This window comes from Chrysoperla carnea, chromosome 1, assembly GCF_905475395.1.
Source record: "Chrysoperla carnea chromosome 1, inChrCarn1.1, whole genome shotgun sequence".
Taxonomy (NCBI): domain Eukaryota; kingdom Metazoa; phylum Arthropoda; class Insecta; order Neuroptera; family Chrysopidae; genus Chrysoperla; species Chrysoperla carnea.
The window spans coordinates 74,877,089-74,897,815 of NC_058337.1; the positions used below are offsets into that span (position 1 = coordinate 74,877,089).

Below are 20,727 nucleotides of genomic sequence, written 5' to 3' on the forward strand. Positions count from 1 at the left end.
GTATTAATTTCTCGTTTTATCATTAATTTCAATCAAATTATTTTTTTTTTCACATGTGAAAATAATATTTTCATTGTTTAAATAATTGCATTAAAATGTCAATTTTTTTTTTTTTTTTTTTGAAATTGATCTTTAAAAAAAATTTTATTAGTTTGCTTCGTTCAATTATAAATTTTATTTTCAGTTGAAAATTAAATCATTTTTCCAAAATTAGCATCATAACGTTTCATATAAATATAATTTTAATTTAACTACTCCCAATTGTTTGTATACAAGTTTAAGAGACGGTATAAGGTCGATCTTCAACCATCTGATATCAAAATGACACATATTTTTATGAAATTTTATTGACTTTTTTTAAAAACGCCTTTCAGAGTTTTTCTATCGAAAAGTGTTCATGGCTATTTTTAATTAAATTAATTTTAATCAATTTTTTGCATGAACGTTTTTTTTTTCAGGCAAGCCTATACCTATTTTCGTAATTAAATTATCTATCTTTTGATACCAATTTCGATTGGTTAATAGATCGGTGTAGATCTGTTCACACCATATGAAAAGATAAGTCAATATAGATAACTACACCGATCTGTGAACCAATCAAAATTGGTATCACAAGATAAATAATTGAATTACGAAAATAGGTATAGGCTTGCCTGAAAAAAAAAGCCGCTCATGGAAAAAATTGATTAAAATTAATTTAATTAAAAGTAGCCATGAACACTTTTTGATAGAAAAACTCTGAAAGGCGTTTTTAAAAAAAGTCAATAAAATTTCATAAAAATATGTGTCATTTTGATATCAGATGGTTGAAGATCGACCTTATACCGTCTCTTAAACTTGTATACAAACAATTGGGAGTAGTTAAATTAAAATTATATTTATATGAAACGTTATGATGCTAATTTTGGAAAAATGATTTAATTTTCAACTGAAAATAAAATTAATAATTGAACGAAGCAAACTAATAAAAATTTTTTTAAAGATCAATTTCAAAAAAAAAAAAAAATGATAATGATAAGAGAGTTTAAAAATTTCATAAAAATAGATCTCTTCTGGTTATCACATGAGTGAGGATCGATCTTATACCGTCTCTTAGACCATAAACTTTTCTAAAAAAAAGCAGTTAATTCATTTGACATTTGAATGGTTCAATTCAAAGATAAAATGTTTTTATTGAAAGTCTACCGATGAATTTTTGTTTGGTCTAAACTGCTACCTGTGTAGCAGTTTAAAAAAATTCAGGATTTCTAATATTTTGTGAAGTTTTGAAAAATAAAAAAACAACTCTATGTGCTCATAAAAAAGATTACATCAAGAGCATTACACGCTCTCTTTCAAGAAATGAATAAATATTTTAGGCAGATAGTGAAAACAGATGACATTAAGTCAAGTGGTTGGTAGTTCATGAAATGAATGATACATACTTGAAATGCATAACTTCATTGAGTACTAGTCACATTTCTATTGGCATAACGCAAAAGATTTATTTCAGGCGTTTCAATGGTAACGATACACTACTTTAATTTAACTGTATGGATAGACATATAAGTTAATGGTTTGAATATGTATGGTTTACATTGAAAAAAAAAACAAGTTTAATTAATTGTTTTTGAATAATTTTATATTTATTTATTTACTATACCAATTATCGAAAAAATTATCCACTAGAAGCGTTGGCGTCGATTTGATTTTCATTACCATGACTAACCATAGAGTCAATAATGAGTCTCTGTCAATTCAAAATAAGCAAAGTCACTCACTAAGAGACATCTGAAACTTTATTCTCAATAGAAAGGTATACTTGGGTCCGCATGACGACTATAAAATTTTATTTAAAATTAATATAATCAAAAGAGTTTGTTTAGCCTTGAAATTTAACAACGACATTGAGGCTTAGAGACTATTTTCCATGATGTAATCGAATTTTCATGATTGTAAAATAACAATTTTCCTAATCAATCAACATAATGTTCTTACACAACCAAACAATTAATTTCTAAGGTAGCTGTTACGAACACACATTTAAAGTTACACCAACACTCATTACTGTAATCGAAACCGGAGTAAAGGTAATACTTACCATATAATTATTTCTAATGACGAGTTTACTAACCGAATAAATTTATATGGGTGAAGCAGAGCTCATGTAATAATACCACATGGTACCAAAAAGGTTTCATTTTAAAAACAGTATGTTCCAGAGAAGTAATTACATAAATTTTAAGACAATATAAACTATTCAAATTGTAATGTTTGTACTATCTGTTCAAAACAGCACCGTACAAACCATAAGCGTTTTGCATTCCTTTTTTTGTAAAAATACGAAAGTGGAGACTTTTGATCGAAATGACACAAACTATCTTTTGTACCCGAAAAATTTTCCCGAAATACAAATCCCATATGATTTGTTACAAGTTAATAAATTTTTCTACGATTCTGGAATTTGTGAAATCAGTCAAATTTCGCAAATTATTTTAATTCTGGAAAATATGAAAAATTGTTTACTTAGTTTTTTATACCTTTACCATATTGCCAAAAACAAATGTCGAAATGTCAATATGGATGCCAGACGCAATATTTTATCCTTTGCACTTCCAAATTTACCAATAAACGAATTATAAAGGCAGTGACTGACCGAAAAAATGTAATGAGTTTCAGGGTTTATAATACTTCTCGATCGAAAATCACGTTAGTAGTATGCCCTCCCTAACTTGTATTTCAGTGATTTTTCAACAATGGTGTTTTTTCGTTTTACAATAAAATTTATTGATAAAATATTTCCATTTTAATAAAATATAAAAATTAATACATAATTAACAATCTATTTTTACAAACAAACAAAATTTATCTCAGTTTCAATGTGCGGGCGTGTGATTGAAAACAAAAGGTCCTTTTGACTAAAAATGTGTTTATTTTGGTATATATTCAAATATTTTTTTATTACTATAAAAATAAAGCGTCAATATTTTTTTGTTAATCATGCCTTTTTCGATTTCAAAAATATAAGTTTCTTTTTATTGAGCAATACTTCTTATATTAAGTTTGGTTTATTTTTCTTTTTTATGTTTCTAGTATAATTTTTATTTTATGGGTTTTTTTTAACGGAAATTGTTTTATAGTTGGTAGCTTTGTAAGTGACCAGGAAACAGCTGATCAGATGATAAATTGTAATCAAAATTCCGTATAGTAACTAGCGTACAAGTGATTTAGGTTTATGTAACAACCGTCTGGGCTTTAATTTAAAGAAACCAGTTATAAATAACAGTATATCTATGGTTCTACTTGCATACAGCTTATTTTTAACCGACTTCAAACAAATCGGAGGAGGTTATCAATTCAACTGTATTTTTTTTTTTTAATGTTTGTTACCTCAGATCTTTTGACTGGGTGAACCGATTTTGATGATTCGTTATCTGTTTGAAAGCTGGTGCTACCCGTGTGGTCTCATTTTATTTTGGTCTAGTTCTGACAACGACATCCATGAGAAAACCATAAATCTTAAATTTGCAGCAAATATGCACAAGAGGACGAATAACTCAATATCAGGCCAACGGATTTCGATGATTCTTTTTTTAGTGACAAATTAGTAAGTGTTCAGATTCACTAAAAATAAAAAAAAATAAAAAAAATTTTAACAAACTCCAAAAATAACAAGAATATAACTACATTATATTATCGTCATTTTTTTACTTTTTAGTGCGTATTAATTTATTTTGGAAAAGTTTTTCTTTTGAAGTCGGTTTTCTTTTTGTTAAAAGTTTTTCAACAACAAAATTAATCAACAAATGCGTCGTTTCAGCGTGTACAACTATTCCATAGCATTATCAGTTAGTCATATTCAGGCCGCTACCATTGGATGGGCAATGTAATCTTTCTTTAATCTTTACACATAATATCTATATCGTAACTCTTATCAGTTTTATGGTTTATACCACCCCGCCCACACTGTCATGTGGTTGAGACTATCACGCTATAGCCTTCACTTTCCCTGCCCTCACTTGTTCTCCCCTTTTGTTCACAATTTCATGGGTTTTAATGGGTCAAAGATTATTGTAAATACAAAGCGAAAAGTCAAAGGTTACTGAGAAAAGTATTAGCCATTGATTAAAACAAAATTTAGCTGCTGCTATTTGCTACTTGAATTTGATATTTTACCCCAAAGGATGGTCGCTAAGGGATGAAGGAGATAAATTTCTGTAAATTTGACATAAAATTTGTAATCAGCGACCCCAAAAACTCCTGCGATTCAATTTTGGAGTGAATTACTTAAATTTTCGAATTTTGGCCAAATTTTTGGCATTCGGTCGCACTGTGTGTGCCGTAATTTTGGATTTCATTTGTTTAGTAGATTCATGCCCCAAAATAACGAATTACGCTAAAAATACCTAAATTAATCGATGACGTGCTGGGTTGGATATTTATAAATGAAAATATAAAATAATTATATAGATAGAAACACCGAAGTGTAAATGGTAATGGAAATGTGTTTACAACATGGACTATTAAACAAAACATCAGTTTGGATGGAGAGTGTACATATATTTAAGATGACCCTGGCAATTCACTGGTTCGTTGTTCACTTAACAACCTATCATCAAAAACTACATGTATTTGAAGTGTATGTACCCTCTTACCTTCTCTCAAAGAATCATTTGAATAGCTATACTTATTTACGTGCTTTCTATCTCTTTTACTCTTCATATAAAAGGTTAATTGACTGAGAGAAAATTTTTTGTAAAAAGTACTCGAGCTAATAACGATAATCGTTTACTACTTTCTTTCGTGTTTAAATGCTTTGTTTTTCATTTATGATTATGTAAGTTTCAATTAAAACCATATACTAATATTACTTAACTATGTATTTTAGGCTCAATTAAGATACATTAGTCTCGATAATCGAAATTCAATAAAAACCTGTAAGGAGGTGTTCCGATCACTAAAATTGGTATGGAAAAATTTATTAAAAATAATATAAAGCATTGCAAAAAGGGCATTGGAATGTATATATTTAAACGAGACTGTTAACACACAGTATCAAACACGTCCTTATATGATATAATTGTGTTTTTTATCATTGCCATCATATTAAATATATATACAAACAAACAAAATCATTTCTCAGTGATTGAAAGAGAGCGGCGGCGAAAGTGTGCAATTGAACAAAAAATGTTCCGATTACTGGACGCTTACACTATCGAGATTCCTCTGTATTTTCCAAAAGAACATCCAAACAAACAAAAAAAGGATAGGAAAAGTATAGGATATATCCCATAACTCTTTCAGGAAAGAGTGTGAGTTCCTGAAAATATGATTGTTGGTTCAAATGGGAAACTCACAGGTTTTCAATTTATTCATTCTTCTGTAAAAATGTTCGTCGATGGTTTGTGAATATACTTTAGAAATTAAATCCGTTAAATTTTCCATTCGCATTTGTATATACCTATAGTTCGAATTTGGAGAATATTTCTTCCAAATAACCACTTGCATGAGTATATACTGCAATAATTTTCCAACAAATTAAATTTTTGACCAATTTATTATGATTATCGTTACATAACCATTATTACACAATGCACATTATAAAAGTATATACTTTAATAACGTAACGGAACAGAGCGTTAGCTATTTCAAGTTTAAACCATGCAATTATTTTTCGTTTGATGATAAAACACTAAAACCATGTTTGTTTCCAAGCGTGAAAATAAATATCACTTTAAACAAACACTGATTGTATTCAGCATTGAAGAGGGAATACATTTTAAGCATTATGCAAATTATTCGTTTGGTAGTCTTTTAGTCTCTCTTGTTTATTTTATAAATTATTCAATGCATTGTTTTAAGGTAGTCGGTGTAAGAAAATATAGAGTGATTTTAAATAAACAGGGTATCTGTCAAGCGATTTTACTTCTCTGACATATCCAGGTTTTCCAAATATGTTAAATTAATACTTCCAGGTAAATATTAAACATGATATATAGTATAGGTCCATTAAACGGAGCTTAAATTTCAAAACATAAATCATTAACTGGATCATTATTTTTTTGTTTTAGCTTCTAGTTCATCTACTATTTCTTTTAGAATTCATTGTTTTCTCTATACTAAACTATTTTCTTTTCTTTTTCAACATTCACTTTTATACTAAGAAAATTTCTAGCTGATAATATTAGTTCTATAATAACTTGAATATTTTCAATTCCTTCTTTATACAATACTGAATCATAAATAATTTGTTGAATAATAAGGCTAATTTGTCAACAAATTATCTAATTGTGTACTGATATGATAAAAGTTTTTACTTTCTTTCTACCTTTTACTTTTTTGCTTTCTTCCAAGTTTATGCAAATAAATTACTAAATTCTGTTTCAACTTCATCAGTTTCACTTCCTGCTAATAACTGATGTTCAACAATTATTTCTAAAGCTTTGATTTTAAAATGAAATTTTTAATCAAAAATTAATTTTCCCTGACAGTTCAATTACTTTTTAAGAAATGCAGAATTCCTTGGAATTAATTGAAGTAGTGTAATCAATTATTCTTCAAATTTTGGTATTTTGTGTAGTAAATATTGAAGAACATGGTAAATGTTACAACACCAACCACCTTAACTTTCTAAGTTTCTTCATTCTATGTTCAGTTTATACTTAAATTTGTTTTAATAGGCGTATAAAATACACTCATAAAATATCCTATTAGTTTAATTAATTAAAATTAAGTAATGAGTGAAATTACATAACTTATTCTCTTTGGTGGTGGTGCACGGGTAAATAATTGTTATTTACATTTTAATCTAATTCGCGGCTGTCTTGTTTCTTGTTGGAAACAAGTTATTTTCAATTCTGCCAATCGGATTTACTTCAAGCAAGAAACTTTATGTTTAGATTAGGAACCATTCAAAGGGTAGTTTTAAAAAGTTTGATTATTAGAAATCCCAACTTTTGAAACATTTTTCTAAATGACAATTACATTCGCTCGTTTATTTTTTATTAAAAAATGTGTTCTTTGCATAATAAATACCTAGTTTATTTAAAATAGTACGCCCTGTATATTCCTTCTTCTTGTATATGTAAAAATAAAAAATAACCTTACCTTAATTCCACAAGTTTTCAATTTAAAACACAATAAAAAAAAAGATATATGTAGTCTAATCAAAATAAAACAGAAAAGATTCACAGAATAAATAAAATTGATTGATCAGCATGAAACGACGAACACAGAGTATGTATCCTTAATTAATATATTGTTGACAAAAAGTAATTGAATAATGAAAATGGAAAATAATGAAAATAATAATATAATAGACATTACCCAGCATGTTCAGTAGCAGCGACAGGCATATGTGAGCGTCGTCCATCGGTAATATGCTGCGGTGTTTGTTGTAAAGATGCTGGGGGTGGTCCCGCCGCTTGGGGTGGGGACGTCGGTGGGAGAGCAGCGCCACCAGCCGCCGCTGCTGCCCCAAGTGGGCTGCTCAACAGCTCACTGCACCCCGTGTACAAATCAGGTATGAAATCCGTCGTGTTGTTTACCAATAAATAATTCAAAGAATAAGTATAATATTTTCTTTCTTCTATTTTTTTTCTCTTTTTATTATTAAAATAACAAAACACTTTGTCTTTTATATTTCCGTTTTGGGAAAACTTAATTAAATTTAAAAAAATCACAGACGCTAATTAAATAAAATTTGTTGTTTTTTTTTCTTGACTAGAATTCTTTAATTTTGTTTAAACTTATATCACTTTTGAATTTTTTTTATACACAAGTACTCTGTTGAAAAATTAAAAGAAAAATTTAATATTAAAATTTGTTGATTTAAAATAATGTTAAAATGCATCGAATTTTTTTTCTTGTTTTAGCTACTATTTGTATAAATTGTCGCTGTTTAAGAGATAATCAAATATATACTGAGATGTATTAAGGCATATTCACACGCTACACGTTACTTTAACTATGAATATCAATTTATACGGAAAATTGATTATAGTGAAATACGATTAATTTTTAGGTCAAGACAAAAAGAAGATTTGCTTGGCCAAATTGTCTTAAACTTCAGAAAAATTTTACGTGTTACTGAACAATAATCTGACCTAAGCATAATAATTTGAAGAGTCGAAATAATAATTTTAGAGGTCATATTTTATGGATCTGACATTTTTTGCTTCTTATATATAAAACTGATAACATTTATTTTCGCTGATTCCATTTGGTTCTGTATTTTTTGATAGACCTTGTGCTGAAAAATTAGGGATAAACTAATCTCAAAATTCTCATCACTTTGCTGAGTCAAATAAATGGGGAAATAACTATTTTTGAAGACTGATATGATCTCCAACAGAAAAAAACTTCAGTTTTATTTTAAAAGGTTTATCCAAAAATAAACAACTAAATGGGTTGAGCAAATGCTATCAGTTTATATATAAGAAGCAAAAAATGACAGATCCATAAAATATGACCTTAAAAAATTTGGGCTAGTCAAATTATTAAAGCGAAATATAAAAAGCGAAAAATAAAAAATATTTTGTAAAATGATAAGTATAATCCTATTGATTTGAGTTAATCAATATTTTCATGATATTAACTAATTCTTAAAAATATTTTTTTCTTTGTCGCTGCACTAGTTCGTGAAGTTTGTCAAAAATGGTGTGAAAGCAGCATTAGGAACAGAAAAAAATGTCCGGATTTTTAAACGCCTACAAATTTGTTTTGTTATTTTTGTTTTTAGATATTGTACGCTAATCTATACCAGAAAGGATGTAGGTTGTAAAGTAATTATTTTAAAAATTGATGATTTAATGTTTATGTATGTTCGTATTTAATTTATGTAACCAAAATTAAATGAAAATTTTGTGTATGTTATGAAAACTATTAATGGTCACATTGAATTTATGTAATATATTAATCATTTACAACATCCTAATAAATTTAAATTTTAACAAGCCTCATCTTATATTTATTTAAGACAATCCTGTCATATGTTGTGAAAAATATTATAGCCTTCATAAATTTTTTGTTTAATTCCTATTGACATAAATTTTATTTAAAAATAACTAATGATTAATATAAAATACAGAATAGACCGCTCAATTCTTGATATACGAAATATTCTCGTCTACACCTGTCATTGATATTCAGTATTGAAGTCATTTGAGACTTCCGATTAGAATGCTCCTGTTGGATGCTGTTAGAATTTGGAGACATTAGACAAAAATTATGAATAAATTTTTTCAATAAATACCATACTTTTCAAAATAAGTATGCCTATAAAATTTAGAGGAAATCATTTCAGCTCAAATCCATAAATTTATCACCGTAAAGAGTATTAAATTCACCTGCTTATAAAGGACAATAATGAGAATGCATATACACGATTTAAAAATGATCCTAAGAAGACCTGAATTTGTAGGACAGTCCTTAAATATACCAAATCATTAACAGGTCTTTGGCCACACATTGCGTTAAATGTACTACCAGTGGAGATAAATTTTAACACACGTTAGAGCTTCATTTAACACCACTTAGCCTTCAAAAACATCCTATGTTAATACTAATACCATGATTAAAATTCATCTCATTAATATTGTCAGGTCGAGAAAATTTTTAGCAACAATCAGGACCATGAGATATAGGTGGTCTAATAAACAAGGTTCTGTATAAGAATTAAGTGGTAGATTACGCTTCCAAAATTACAACTTTCGATTATTTCGTAAATTCTCGTTTAAAAAAATGTTGTTTAAGTTTAAAGTTTTCGAAATATTAGTCGTTACAACTTTGATTACCTACATTCCGTTCGGATTTGACAAATTAGTTTGACAAATCTTCAAACAAAAAGTGAGTTTTAATATACATTATTAAAAAATTAGAAAAATAATAATTTTTGCACAAGAAAATTTTCAAAACTGGACAAGAAAACTAATTAAAAATGTTAAGAAAATATTGTTTTGTAAAAAAAAAATATGCTGAAAGATTATCTCGACAAAGATGAACTCATACACAAATAGAGAAATAACAAATCAATCTTCACGACAATGAACTCACGAAAGTAATAACATTAATAAACTACGTATTGACCTTGACGCCAATGACGCGTGCGCATAACAAAACATTAATATATCATTCTTCACATACATATAGCATGTAAGACAGGGACGTATACTATAAAATACGACTTGTTTCTTTTTTACTGCCCACTTTGACCATATAATAATTTTATCAATTTCAGAAAATAACAACAAAAAGTTTTGCAATGGAAAAAAATAGTGCTAATAAAAAATATTTTTGTTATCGTTCAATTTGAAATTGTTATGGTAATACGTGAATATATTTTTTTATTAACTTTTATGTTACAAATAAAATGTTACATAGAAACAAGCCGTTAAATAATTTCTCTGTCGTTTTTGATTATGCAACAGTTTTATTAATTTTAATATTTAGCATTATATAACAAACTAAAATTTTCAAATAAAATGGTTTTACTAATGGATCTTTTATAAATTCATAAATTTATATGGATAAATGACTTATTAAGATTATGGATAGTTCGCTCTTAGGTTTTGATTTATGATTTTCTGGAATAGGAGATCACAAAAAACTACATATCTAGCTACCCCGCCGAAAGAGAGAGTAGAAAATTAACAGCTTTTACAATTTAAAAGTATTTGAAGCAGAATTCGAACATTTATAATCTATTTAAATTAAGTAAGGAAAGAGTAATGAATTTGAAATTAAGCTGATTCATCAACCGATGGAAATTTATCGCTTAAACCTGGATTTTTGGCATATGCTGGTTCTTTGACTGCTGCCGGGTTTATTACACACGTTTTGGCAGAAATAGATCCGCGCTTTGTGTGGTTTTATTGCAAGATGCTCGGTTACACACCGCATAGTTGCTAGCTCGTTGACCAGATTTAAATCCTATCAAATACGTCTGGGACAAACTTGGAATTTAAACATGTGGAATCCAGCAACTTGGAATTTAAACTTGTGGAATCCAGCAACTACAGCTACGGATGCACTTATAATTGTCTTATTGAAGAAATGGGACAGGATACCTCAGATATTCTAATTAGAAGTAAGCCAAGAAGGAATATGTCATAAAGCAAGACGGGGAATACGATCAGTACTGAAAATTTAATTTGTTTATATTAAACAAACAAAAAATGACGTCCGAAGTAATTAAAAAATATATATATATTCATTGTACTCTCTTTGTAAGGAATTTTATTCTTACTTGTTTTACCGTGATAAAAAATGGAATTTTTTTTAATTTTTTTAATTAAAAAATCCTTGATTGCAGTAAGTTGCATTCAGATTTTTTTCAGGCAAACATTCTGGTAAGAAAAATGTTTTTTTAAGCATTCCTTCAAATATGTCCAGCAATGCTTATTGCTATGCAGAAAAGTAACTTAACTTAATAGTTTATCCAAAAAAAGGATGGATTATTTATATCGTAAAAAATTTATGGTTTTCAGAAAATCATCATGACATAAAAAAAAATACTCACCACTTAGCTTGACGTATACAAAATCTCAGTATTTAATATCGAAACTTGTCGCAATAAAATAAAAAATAATTACCAACGAAGTATTTATTAAAACCATAAAAAGAAAAACGCATTATTGTATAAAGTGTAATAAAAATTTTTCTAAAAGATTCATCTCTAAACATATTTACGACTTACGATTGCCCACTATCGGTTACGAACACATCAACATAATAAATTATAAAATATTGTTGCAAATCAAACTTATATGAATTAACCTCTATGTTATATGCACACCTACTTAGAAAAAATTATCTGCTATGAACGCCACACAACCTCTATATACAGACGAGACTGTTGTATTTTATTATTGTAAAGTGGGTCTTTTCAAAACGTATAATGAAATTTACGCCAATAAACATTTTTGACGTTAATTTATTTCTCATGACAACCGGATCTTCGTGGCTCTTTATAGGTAGGATGATTAATTACTCAAAAATGTTGATTTGGTGCAAAACTTATTAACTTTCGATTGTAAGTACTTTTGTGTGTCCACATTTGAGATTGTTAAAGCTCTTGATCTATTCAATTTATTTCATTCGCACAAGTAGTGCTAATAAAGAAGCGTGTAGGTAAATGTGTTTTTCATAAAATTAAAGGCAGGACATATATTACCACAGTTTAGAAGTAAGGTCGCAAGAAATGGACGTAGGTAGCCATTGTAAGACATTTGTTACCCCAAGATTTACCTACAGTAATGTTTTGGTATAAAAGGTAGAAAAGTATTCGAAATGAAAGGTAGAATGGGTGATTTCTGGAGGATGAAATAAAAGTAAATAAGATACAGTTACGTAAGCTTATCTATATCGCTGGAAGAAAGAGAAATCATTTGTTTCTAGATATATTGATCAAAACTAACAGGTGTATCTCAAAATAGAATGGATTCCAATAATCCTATTAAGTTTTCTAAAATTATATATCAGCGCCACCGTATCGCCGGAAAAAAGAGAAATCATTTGTTTCTAGATATGTTGATCAAAACTAACAGGTGTATCTCAAAATAGAATGGATTCCAATAATCATATTAAGTTTTCTAAAATTATCAGCGCCACCCTTGCAAAACGAAAGAATATGCATTTGTTCGAAAAGATTTTGACTTGTTTTTATCGATAAATTGTATAAAATGTAAAAGTTCACAAAAAGCAAATTATTTGAAATGTGCTTTTTGTGAACAAAATGTAATTTTTTTAGAACTACAAACTCTCTACATCGAGGTTAAAAAAACATAGAAGCAACACTAAAAGTAAGTTGCCATAATATTTATTCTATTTAAGACTATCCAATTTTCATTTTATGAAGCGTATAAGATCGTAAAAAAAGTATGACGAAAAGTAAATGTTAGTCTTTCACAAAAAGTTCGTTGATATAACTATGAAACGGCTCATATAGAAAAGTTATTGACCAGTAAGTATTGTAATCAAAATACCACCTACATAAACTCTTTTTTGTTTAATTTTTCAAAAAATTTAATTTGATTTCCTTGAAAATTTATATAAGGTTGTATAAGAAATATTTGCCGATATGAAATTAACCGTTACAATTTCAATTTTGCGTAATATTTCACCTAGTTACTAAAAAATATTTTGGTTAAGCTGCTTTGAAAAAATTTATATATATTTTTATACCCTATATATGTGTAATATATATCAAGGTATAGTAAGTTTAGTCACAAACTTGGAACGCTTCAGAATTTTGATGCAAAAATGAAAAGAGATATTCTGCTGAAATTAGTACTCAGGGCGTAAAAAGTGAGACTAAGTTCATAAATGAGCGAGCGACAAAGGTCAATTTATTTCTTATAAAAAAAATTTTACAGGTTTGGCTTTCCACTCAGATTTACGGTCCCCGCTTACCTGCCTGATGTTCCGGCATTTGTAAGAGTAACCTTAATTTTTTATTTTCCGCAACAGAAAACTCACGGACCTGTTCGACTGATAGGCGAATTTAAGTACTTTTAAAAGTAGCATATTATCCTAATTTCGTTGAATATTGTCTGCTATAAACTTAATATTTGTGTTTATGTTACACCCTGTAAATTTCAAGTATGTACAAACTGTGTTAATAATCATTAGGTTATTTTCCTTTTCACAGAATTTACGACCACATTCAATGAACAAAACGTTAATAATATTTACATATAATAATTGTTCTCTTAATTATATTATTTGTTTTCAATAAATAAAGATACAAGGTGGTTCAGAAGGAAAAGTCTTAAGATACATATTCAGATACTCAAAATAAACATTAAAATTCATATTTAAACATGAACCGTATTCTTAAACGTACATAAATAAAAAGGCAACCTTGCATTTATGGAGAACCCAATTTAAAAAAATTATTTAGAAAGTTTCTGTAAACGTAGGTACGATTTTCAAAAATTATGGACCCATGTATTTTTTTAACTTATGAGAATAGAATCCATGTAAAGAAACTTGTATGTTTATTTTGCGTCTGCGTATATGTACCAAAATTATTGTCATTTTCTCCTGAATCAATCTGTATAATTTATTCATTGTGGCTAGGCTACATAGTGTGTGTTATGAATGGAGCCTTGATGTATGTATACATATCGTTTGGTCACAGTTCTACACACAATAGACCAATAAAGTAAGTTTATATTAAATCATAATAATTTCTTATACTAGTATGGTGTATATGAAAGAAAATTTATTGTGACCTGATTAATAATGTCACTGAAAATAAATAATGTCGTGTGGTGTGTGTGCGCTTATCACGCAACGCCATAATAATCTTTAAGTAGTTAATTATACGTCTACCACTTTCATTGTACGATTAAAAACTTTGTGTAGATGTTTATCTTTTAAATATGGGTTGGAGTACAAAGTTTTTTGTGTACTTTTCTCTTTTATATATATAGGGTAATATACGTTAGTGATATCTGGAATAAGAACAATCCATTGACTTTTACAAAATATAACAGAAGCCGTCCACATCATTATTTTTTAATATTTATTAGGCTACATCCACACAATTCAATTCTTATTGTGAATAGCGAAAAGAAGATGACTGAGTGAAAACGAAGAATGGGCAATCATTGCATCTGCAACCGACATCGAAAGGAAATATGCCGACAATCGTCTAGAGTTTGTGAAGAGAAATTGTAAAAAACCCTCACACAAACATCCCTAATTACTTCATTTTTATCAATAAAGCGACAGTTTAATCGATTAACAGCTCTATTAAATATAATTCCCAATGTGTCACAGCTGAGATTCGATCCCATAACCTCCCAAGTCCAAGAAACGTCACTAAAACCTGTTCAAATAAACCATTTAGCTGGTTAGGCAATCTATTTAAGCGGCAGATTATTAAAACTGAATAAAGTTTTACACTTCCAAGGGTCCAAACAACATACCAAAAAAGCAGCTTTACAACGCGTTTTTGTAAGCTCGCTTTCGCTGGAACTTTTATTTTTCTACAAAACGGCAACTGTTATCCTTAGTACAATGCTTCGATATGTAAATGTCAATGTAGACGGAATTTTGGAAATATTAAGACATAAACACAACGATTAAGTATTACTATGCATTTTGGCTTTTTTTCAGGTAGATCCATGTAGAAAGTTAATTTACGATTGCTCAAGGCACAAATTAACAAGTAAAATAACAAACGGTGTGCTAATTTCGAACAATAAGACATTTACGTTAAAAGATAAATTATGATAAATTAAGAATTGAAAGAAAAGTATGTAAGTAATATTATAAAATGCGCATTAGTATATGCGTGTAAAAGTGATTATGAATAAATTAAATATTACTTATTAAACACATGTGTGTATTATATGACTTAAGTATACAAATAGAACTCATTCTATCATTAACCATCCATTCCATTTATGAAAAAGGAATACAAAAATTTTTACTATTAATATATTGTTTAACTATGATATTTGATTAGTCATCATTTGAAAACTAATGTTCAAGTTTCATTTTATATTCCTTGTACGTAATCAATAATAGGTATTTAAAACATGACTTAAGTAAAGGTTTTTTTTCCATGTTTAAAAATCTCATATAAATAACTGTTCATGTTTATAAAAATTATTATTTCAACTGTAAATATTTTACTGGGTTTTATTGAATATTGTTTAAAACGTGTGCATAAGAAACATACAATTTTAATATTAATTACAACATTGAAATTGAGTCAGTTCTCAGTGCTCATAAGTAATTTTTTTCCACAATTCTAATTTATACATTATTTTTCAAAAAAAAATTTTTTTTTAAGTGAATACTTTTTTAGGCGCGATATGATATATATGTATAATAAATAATATTTGGCAGGGTTTTGGCTAGGGATATATATTGTTATACTCATAACATTTCAATAAAGGTACAGTGGCCTAGTGGTAGAGAGTTTAATTAAAAAATTATGAAAAGATTGGTAATGTTTTTTTAATATTACAATCAGTTTGAAAATTCAAAATAGAAGTTTTAAGTTTTCACTTTGGTCGTCAGTTCTCATGACTGCCAACAGTTTTTTTTTTTTACTTTCGATCACCATTCAAAGTAGGAAAACATTGTGATCAAAGGAACGCAGAAAATTTTTTATGAACATCGATTCTATTTCATTTAAAGTGTTTATCAAAGGGAAACTAAATTTGAAACACCGCTACCATTGTATTCGTCATAAGATTTAGAAAAACCCGAAAGGTATCCCAAAAACCCGTAATTAGAATCTTGTAACTTAATTTGTAAATTATTTTTTAGATTTTATTATTGAGTTCTAAAGCAGTATAGTGGCAAAATTGACCAGTACTGTTAGTTAACACCTGTTACTATTTTCATATTATATTTGCTTAAAAATGTGCTTTTATTCAAACAAGTGCACTTATAATCAAACAGCTGTTTTTCTGTAAAAAAATAACCATCAAAGTGACCAAGAAAATATCAAAAAATTAATAATCCTAGTAATTTATTAGTTATTTCTAATAGGTGATCGAGAAATTCTGGAAGATGCCGCCCGAACTTGAACGGAAAATTAAGATTTTTTTATTTATTTCAAACTGTAGCTTTCGAACTCTTCTATATTTTAGAAACTTTTAAAAAATTGGAATAATTTGAATAATTTCCAAAATATTACTTAAATTTATTTTAAAATAAAATTTGGCGCGAGAAAATTGTGTATTCGATTGCTAGAATTGAATATATTAAATTTTCTTCTTTCTATTCAGTAGTTGGGAAATATTTTGATTACTCAATTTATATGAAAGAGTTAAAAAAATTTTTAGTCAATTGATTACAACATAGTATCACGTGATTATATGCGCATGTCAATCATAAAATTTGAGATACGAATATCAAAATTCACAAAATAATTTTTTTTTTGCTTTATTTTTTTTTTGAAAAAACTAATCAAAATTTGTATAATCACGACCATTCATATAAAATTAATTAAAATTAATAAAAATAAAGGCAGTGTCACATTACGATCAAATAAAATAATCAAAATGTAAATAAAATATATTTATTTTTGAAAATAATTGTGTCTAGAGTTTCTTCAAGTGGTGTTATGAATCAAAATTATTTTTTTAAATCGTATGAAATGTCTTTTTACTTATTTAAAAAAAATTTTCGACAGTTAATTTTATAGTTTTCTTCATTTTTTTTCAGCCATAATTTAAACTTAAATTCTGCGAGCATAATATTTATAAACAAAAATTATTCAAACATTGATATTTAAACAATTAACCTAAGTAGAAAAAAATCATGTTTCTCAAACATTTATTTTAATCCATAATTATTTAAAAAATTTTAATCTAAAATATAGGCAAGTTTAAATTGAACTGGAAAATTTTCCATTTTCATGTCTTGTCCGTATATTAAAGTTTAATGTTTGAGAGATATGCCTGAATACTCTTTTTTTTATTAATTGTTTTTTAATAGCATTTAAATTTCTTAGCTTAGTTAATCAAACACAAAAAAGATATATGTTCATTTTTCCGAATTATTTATAGTTAAACGTTTGTAAAATTAACACAAAAACGATATTAAAAAATAAACAAGCCGTGAGTAGTCTGGAGCGACCCTTGAAGTCCACACGATAACTTCTCAGCATAATAAAATTTATGTTTATGTTATAAAAAATTACAGAGTCGATCGATCAGGATAAAATTTAAGAAAAAGCTCGCCTAACTCGAATCTACTCAACTGAGTGTTATGAAATTTTTTCGGGTCATATTGCTTCTAATTCGCTCCGATTGACACGTCAACGAAGTCAATACCAGTTTTTGTCGCGCGATATCGACGAAAAAAATGTCTACGGACGTACGTACGTACACATACTTCTTCTCGAAATTGATGATAATGCCTTGTCCTAACCATGAAACATACAGATGTGTTAAAAATTTCGATTTCGAAAATCGGACCAAATACAATAACTTCCCATAGTGGGATAAATGATAAATCTTTCGATTGGTATTTAACTGTGTAATACAAAAATAGAGCTAAAAATTTTCGGCGGTAGAAAAAATTCTACATCTCCATAAATTGAATAAATAATATAAGTAAATAAGAAAATTTTCTTCCGGAATTCTAACTATATCGTCTTGTCCAATATGTTTTATTATATGAAAGTCGATCTGCAGTAACACGTTAAGTTGATTTAATATATAAAACATTAAAATCTATCTTAAGTCTATCATAAGTGATCCCACAACAATTCAAGGTTAACAGACACAACAACACTACTTACACAAATCCGATTAACTCTGACGACCACTGTGATACGATTTGTGTTCGTAGCGTTTTTTTTCTATATTTGTACAAAATTATAAGTTTTTTTTTTTTAAATTGCATGTTTATTATTCATATTGATTGTGTAAAATGGCCTTTAATATTATGGCAATAAAGATTAAAATAAATATTTAAAAAATATTATTTTTAAGCAGTTTTAACTAGTAGGATTATAAGCCTGTGTCCAACCGTTTTATATTGGAGATAAAAATAAGACTGGAGATAAAATAGTATGGCGCTTAATGAAATCTATTATTTTGTATTTTTGAATGTACAGTTTGAATAATTGTCAGTTAAAAATTTTGTATAATATGAATTTGCAATCTATACAGATATTAAAGGTAGGGAAAAAATTGATTTTCGAAATATATTTTTCGAAGTTTTTTACTGAAGCCAATGGTTAGGTTAGGTTAGAGTGGCTGTTCTGGGGTGGGACGCACTTAGACCATAGGGTCTGTTGTGATACCGAAAAATGGTTGGCCCATCCCCGGCCATTACTACATGAACCATTTGGAGCTGTTTAAGAACAGCAGGAAAGCTTTGACGTCGACGGACTCCAGGTCGGAGAGGTCATCAAAGAGAGCCTGGTTCAAGTAAGTCCATCTCTTCATGACAAAAACTGGGCAGTGGCAGAAAACTTGAGACATTGTCTCTTCCCCTCATCACTGTGACAGCTGCAGCAGTAGTCGGGACACACTGTCAGGCCCAGGCGTTCAGCTACTGAAGCCAATAATGGCGTGCCATTTAAAATTTTAAAATTCCTCAAGGAAGTTTTTTTGGTATCCAGAAACTATTGTGTGGTTTAACATTTCTAAGTTAAGCATAAATTTTTCATTTACGAAAATTGTTGCAAATGGAGGCGTTCTTTTCACGAAATCCGAATAATTATGGATAACACTACCATGCTTTAAATTAACAGATATTGATTATTGAATGTCTGAGGTTAGGTTAGGTTTTACTGGCTGTCCAAGAAGGGCACACCAGCTATAGCTTTACCACCTTTTCCGCTTATAATTTTATTAATCAGCTCCTCAATTATTTCTAGAGGCTAAGTCAAAAATTCAATTAATTTTTGTTGTAACGTCGAGAATCGCACCCGCTACCCTAGACATACCGCGATTTATATTTAATGATAATATTTTCGGTCGTTTTTAGGATTTCATTCGATTATAAGCGCATGTTAATGCATTGGACATAGCTATATGTAACAAAATTTAATAAACCCAAAGCCTCCGCTAAAATAAATTGTATTTGCATATTAGTTCTACTGATTATGAAGTCTCGTGTAAAGCAAGAAACGGAGATTTTAAATTTTCCGTTTTTTACATAACTGACCATATTGATATTGACACCTGCAAGGAATCATATGGGGAAGGAATATCGTTAGAGTAATACATTGCAGCTATTTATATTAATCGAAAATATCAACAAATATAATATAACAAATTTCTTCGCGAAGTTTTGATTAAAGTTCGTTATATGCTAGCTTTATACTTTTATCGTCAGCAAAATCATAGCTTATTAATACTTATCTCTAAAAATTTAAGAAAATTATATCATAAAAATTTTAAAAATAAAATTACGTCTTGTCTAACTACCAGACGACACTTTTGATTAGTGAATTTGCATATACTAGAATTTACATAATGATAAAGAATTAAATAAAAAAATAAAAACATTTTTGCGCAGAACAAATATTTGAATTGTATATGAATTTAATAATAATATATGTGACCTTCCACAGATAATGAAAATCAAGTTCAAAGACCTATTTTTGTTAAATAAAATAGCACTTAATTTTCAAATTGACTCATCATTATAACACGTACTCGCTCATCGTCGACCACAACTTGTATACAAACAAAATTGCATATGTTAATATTGCATCCCCCTCTCCTTCACCGAAAGCTCAAGGCTATTAGCATAGGCAAGTTGCCGGGTGGAAAATTCAAGGTCCCAATGAATCATAAATCTCAAAAAAAAGTTTCCCAAGATTGAATAATTGTTAAGAAATATCAGAACACTTTCGAATGCAGCAGACAAATTAAAAAATATATATTCTAGAAAGAAAAATAATATTCTGCCATATTATGACTTTTTTGAAATAATATTTTTATTTCACTGATAACATTTTTAAAAATAGAACGTCATTAGTATTAAAAATTGAATGTTGTTATAATATTTAAGTCTCGACCATGCGCAGATAGTGCCAAATTTTGTGTTTGAGACTTAAGTAATTCTATAAAAACAATTCAAATATTCAACAACGCAACAACAGATCCATACTGCAATAATGTAACCGTTTGATTTCGCTATATTATAACAACAAACTTCAATGTATTTTTAAATTCAGTCGTGTTTGCTGCGAGAATGGAGGTCAAATTTATTTATTGATTTTCAATCCTCACGGCGTGCTAGTGCAACATTAATTTACAA

General features: G+C 28.3%; 1 protein-coding gene across 4 annotated transcripts in view; it reads right to left on the reverse strand.

Moving 5' to 3' along the window:
* LOC123290835 (nuclear receptor coactivator 2) overlaps positions 1–20,727 on the reverse strand; it is a 227,487-nt gene that overhangs the window by 148,173 nt on the left and 58,587 nt on the right. For 3 of the 4 annotated variants that reach the window (XM_044871176.1, XM_044871172.1, XM_044871175.1), the window contains exon 1: positions 7,306–7,665. The exons of the other annotated variant lie outside the window; for it this stretch is intronic. In XM_044871176.1, the coding sequence (XP_044727111.1) occupies positions 7,306–7,334 (29 nt within the window). In that variant the 5' untranslated portion in view covers positions 7,335–7,665. Of the gene's footprint in view, positions 1–7,305; positions 7,666–20,727 lie in introns of those variants that run through there. 4 annotated transcript variants of the gene reach the window in all.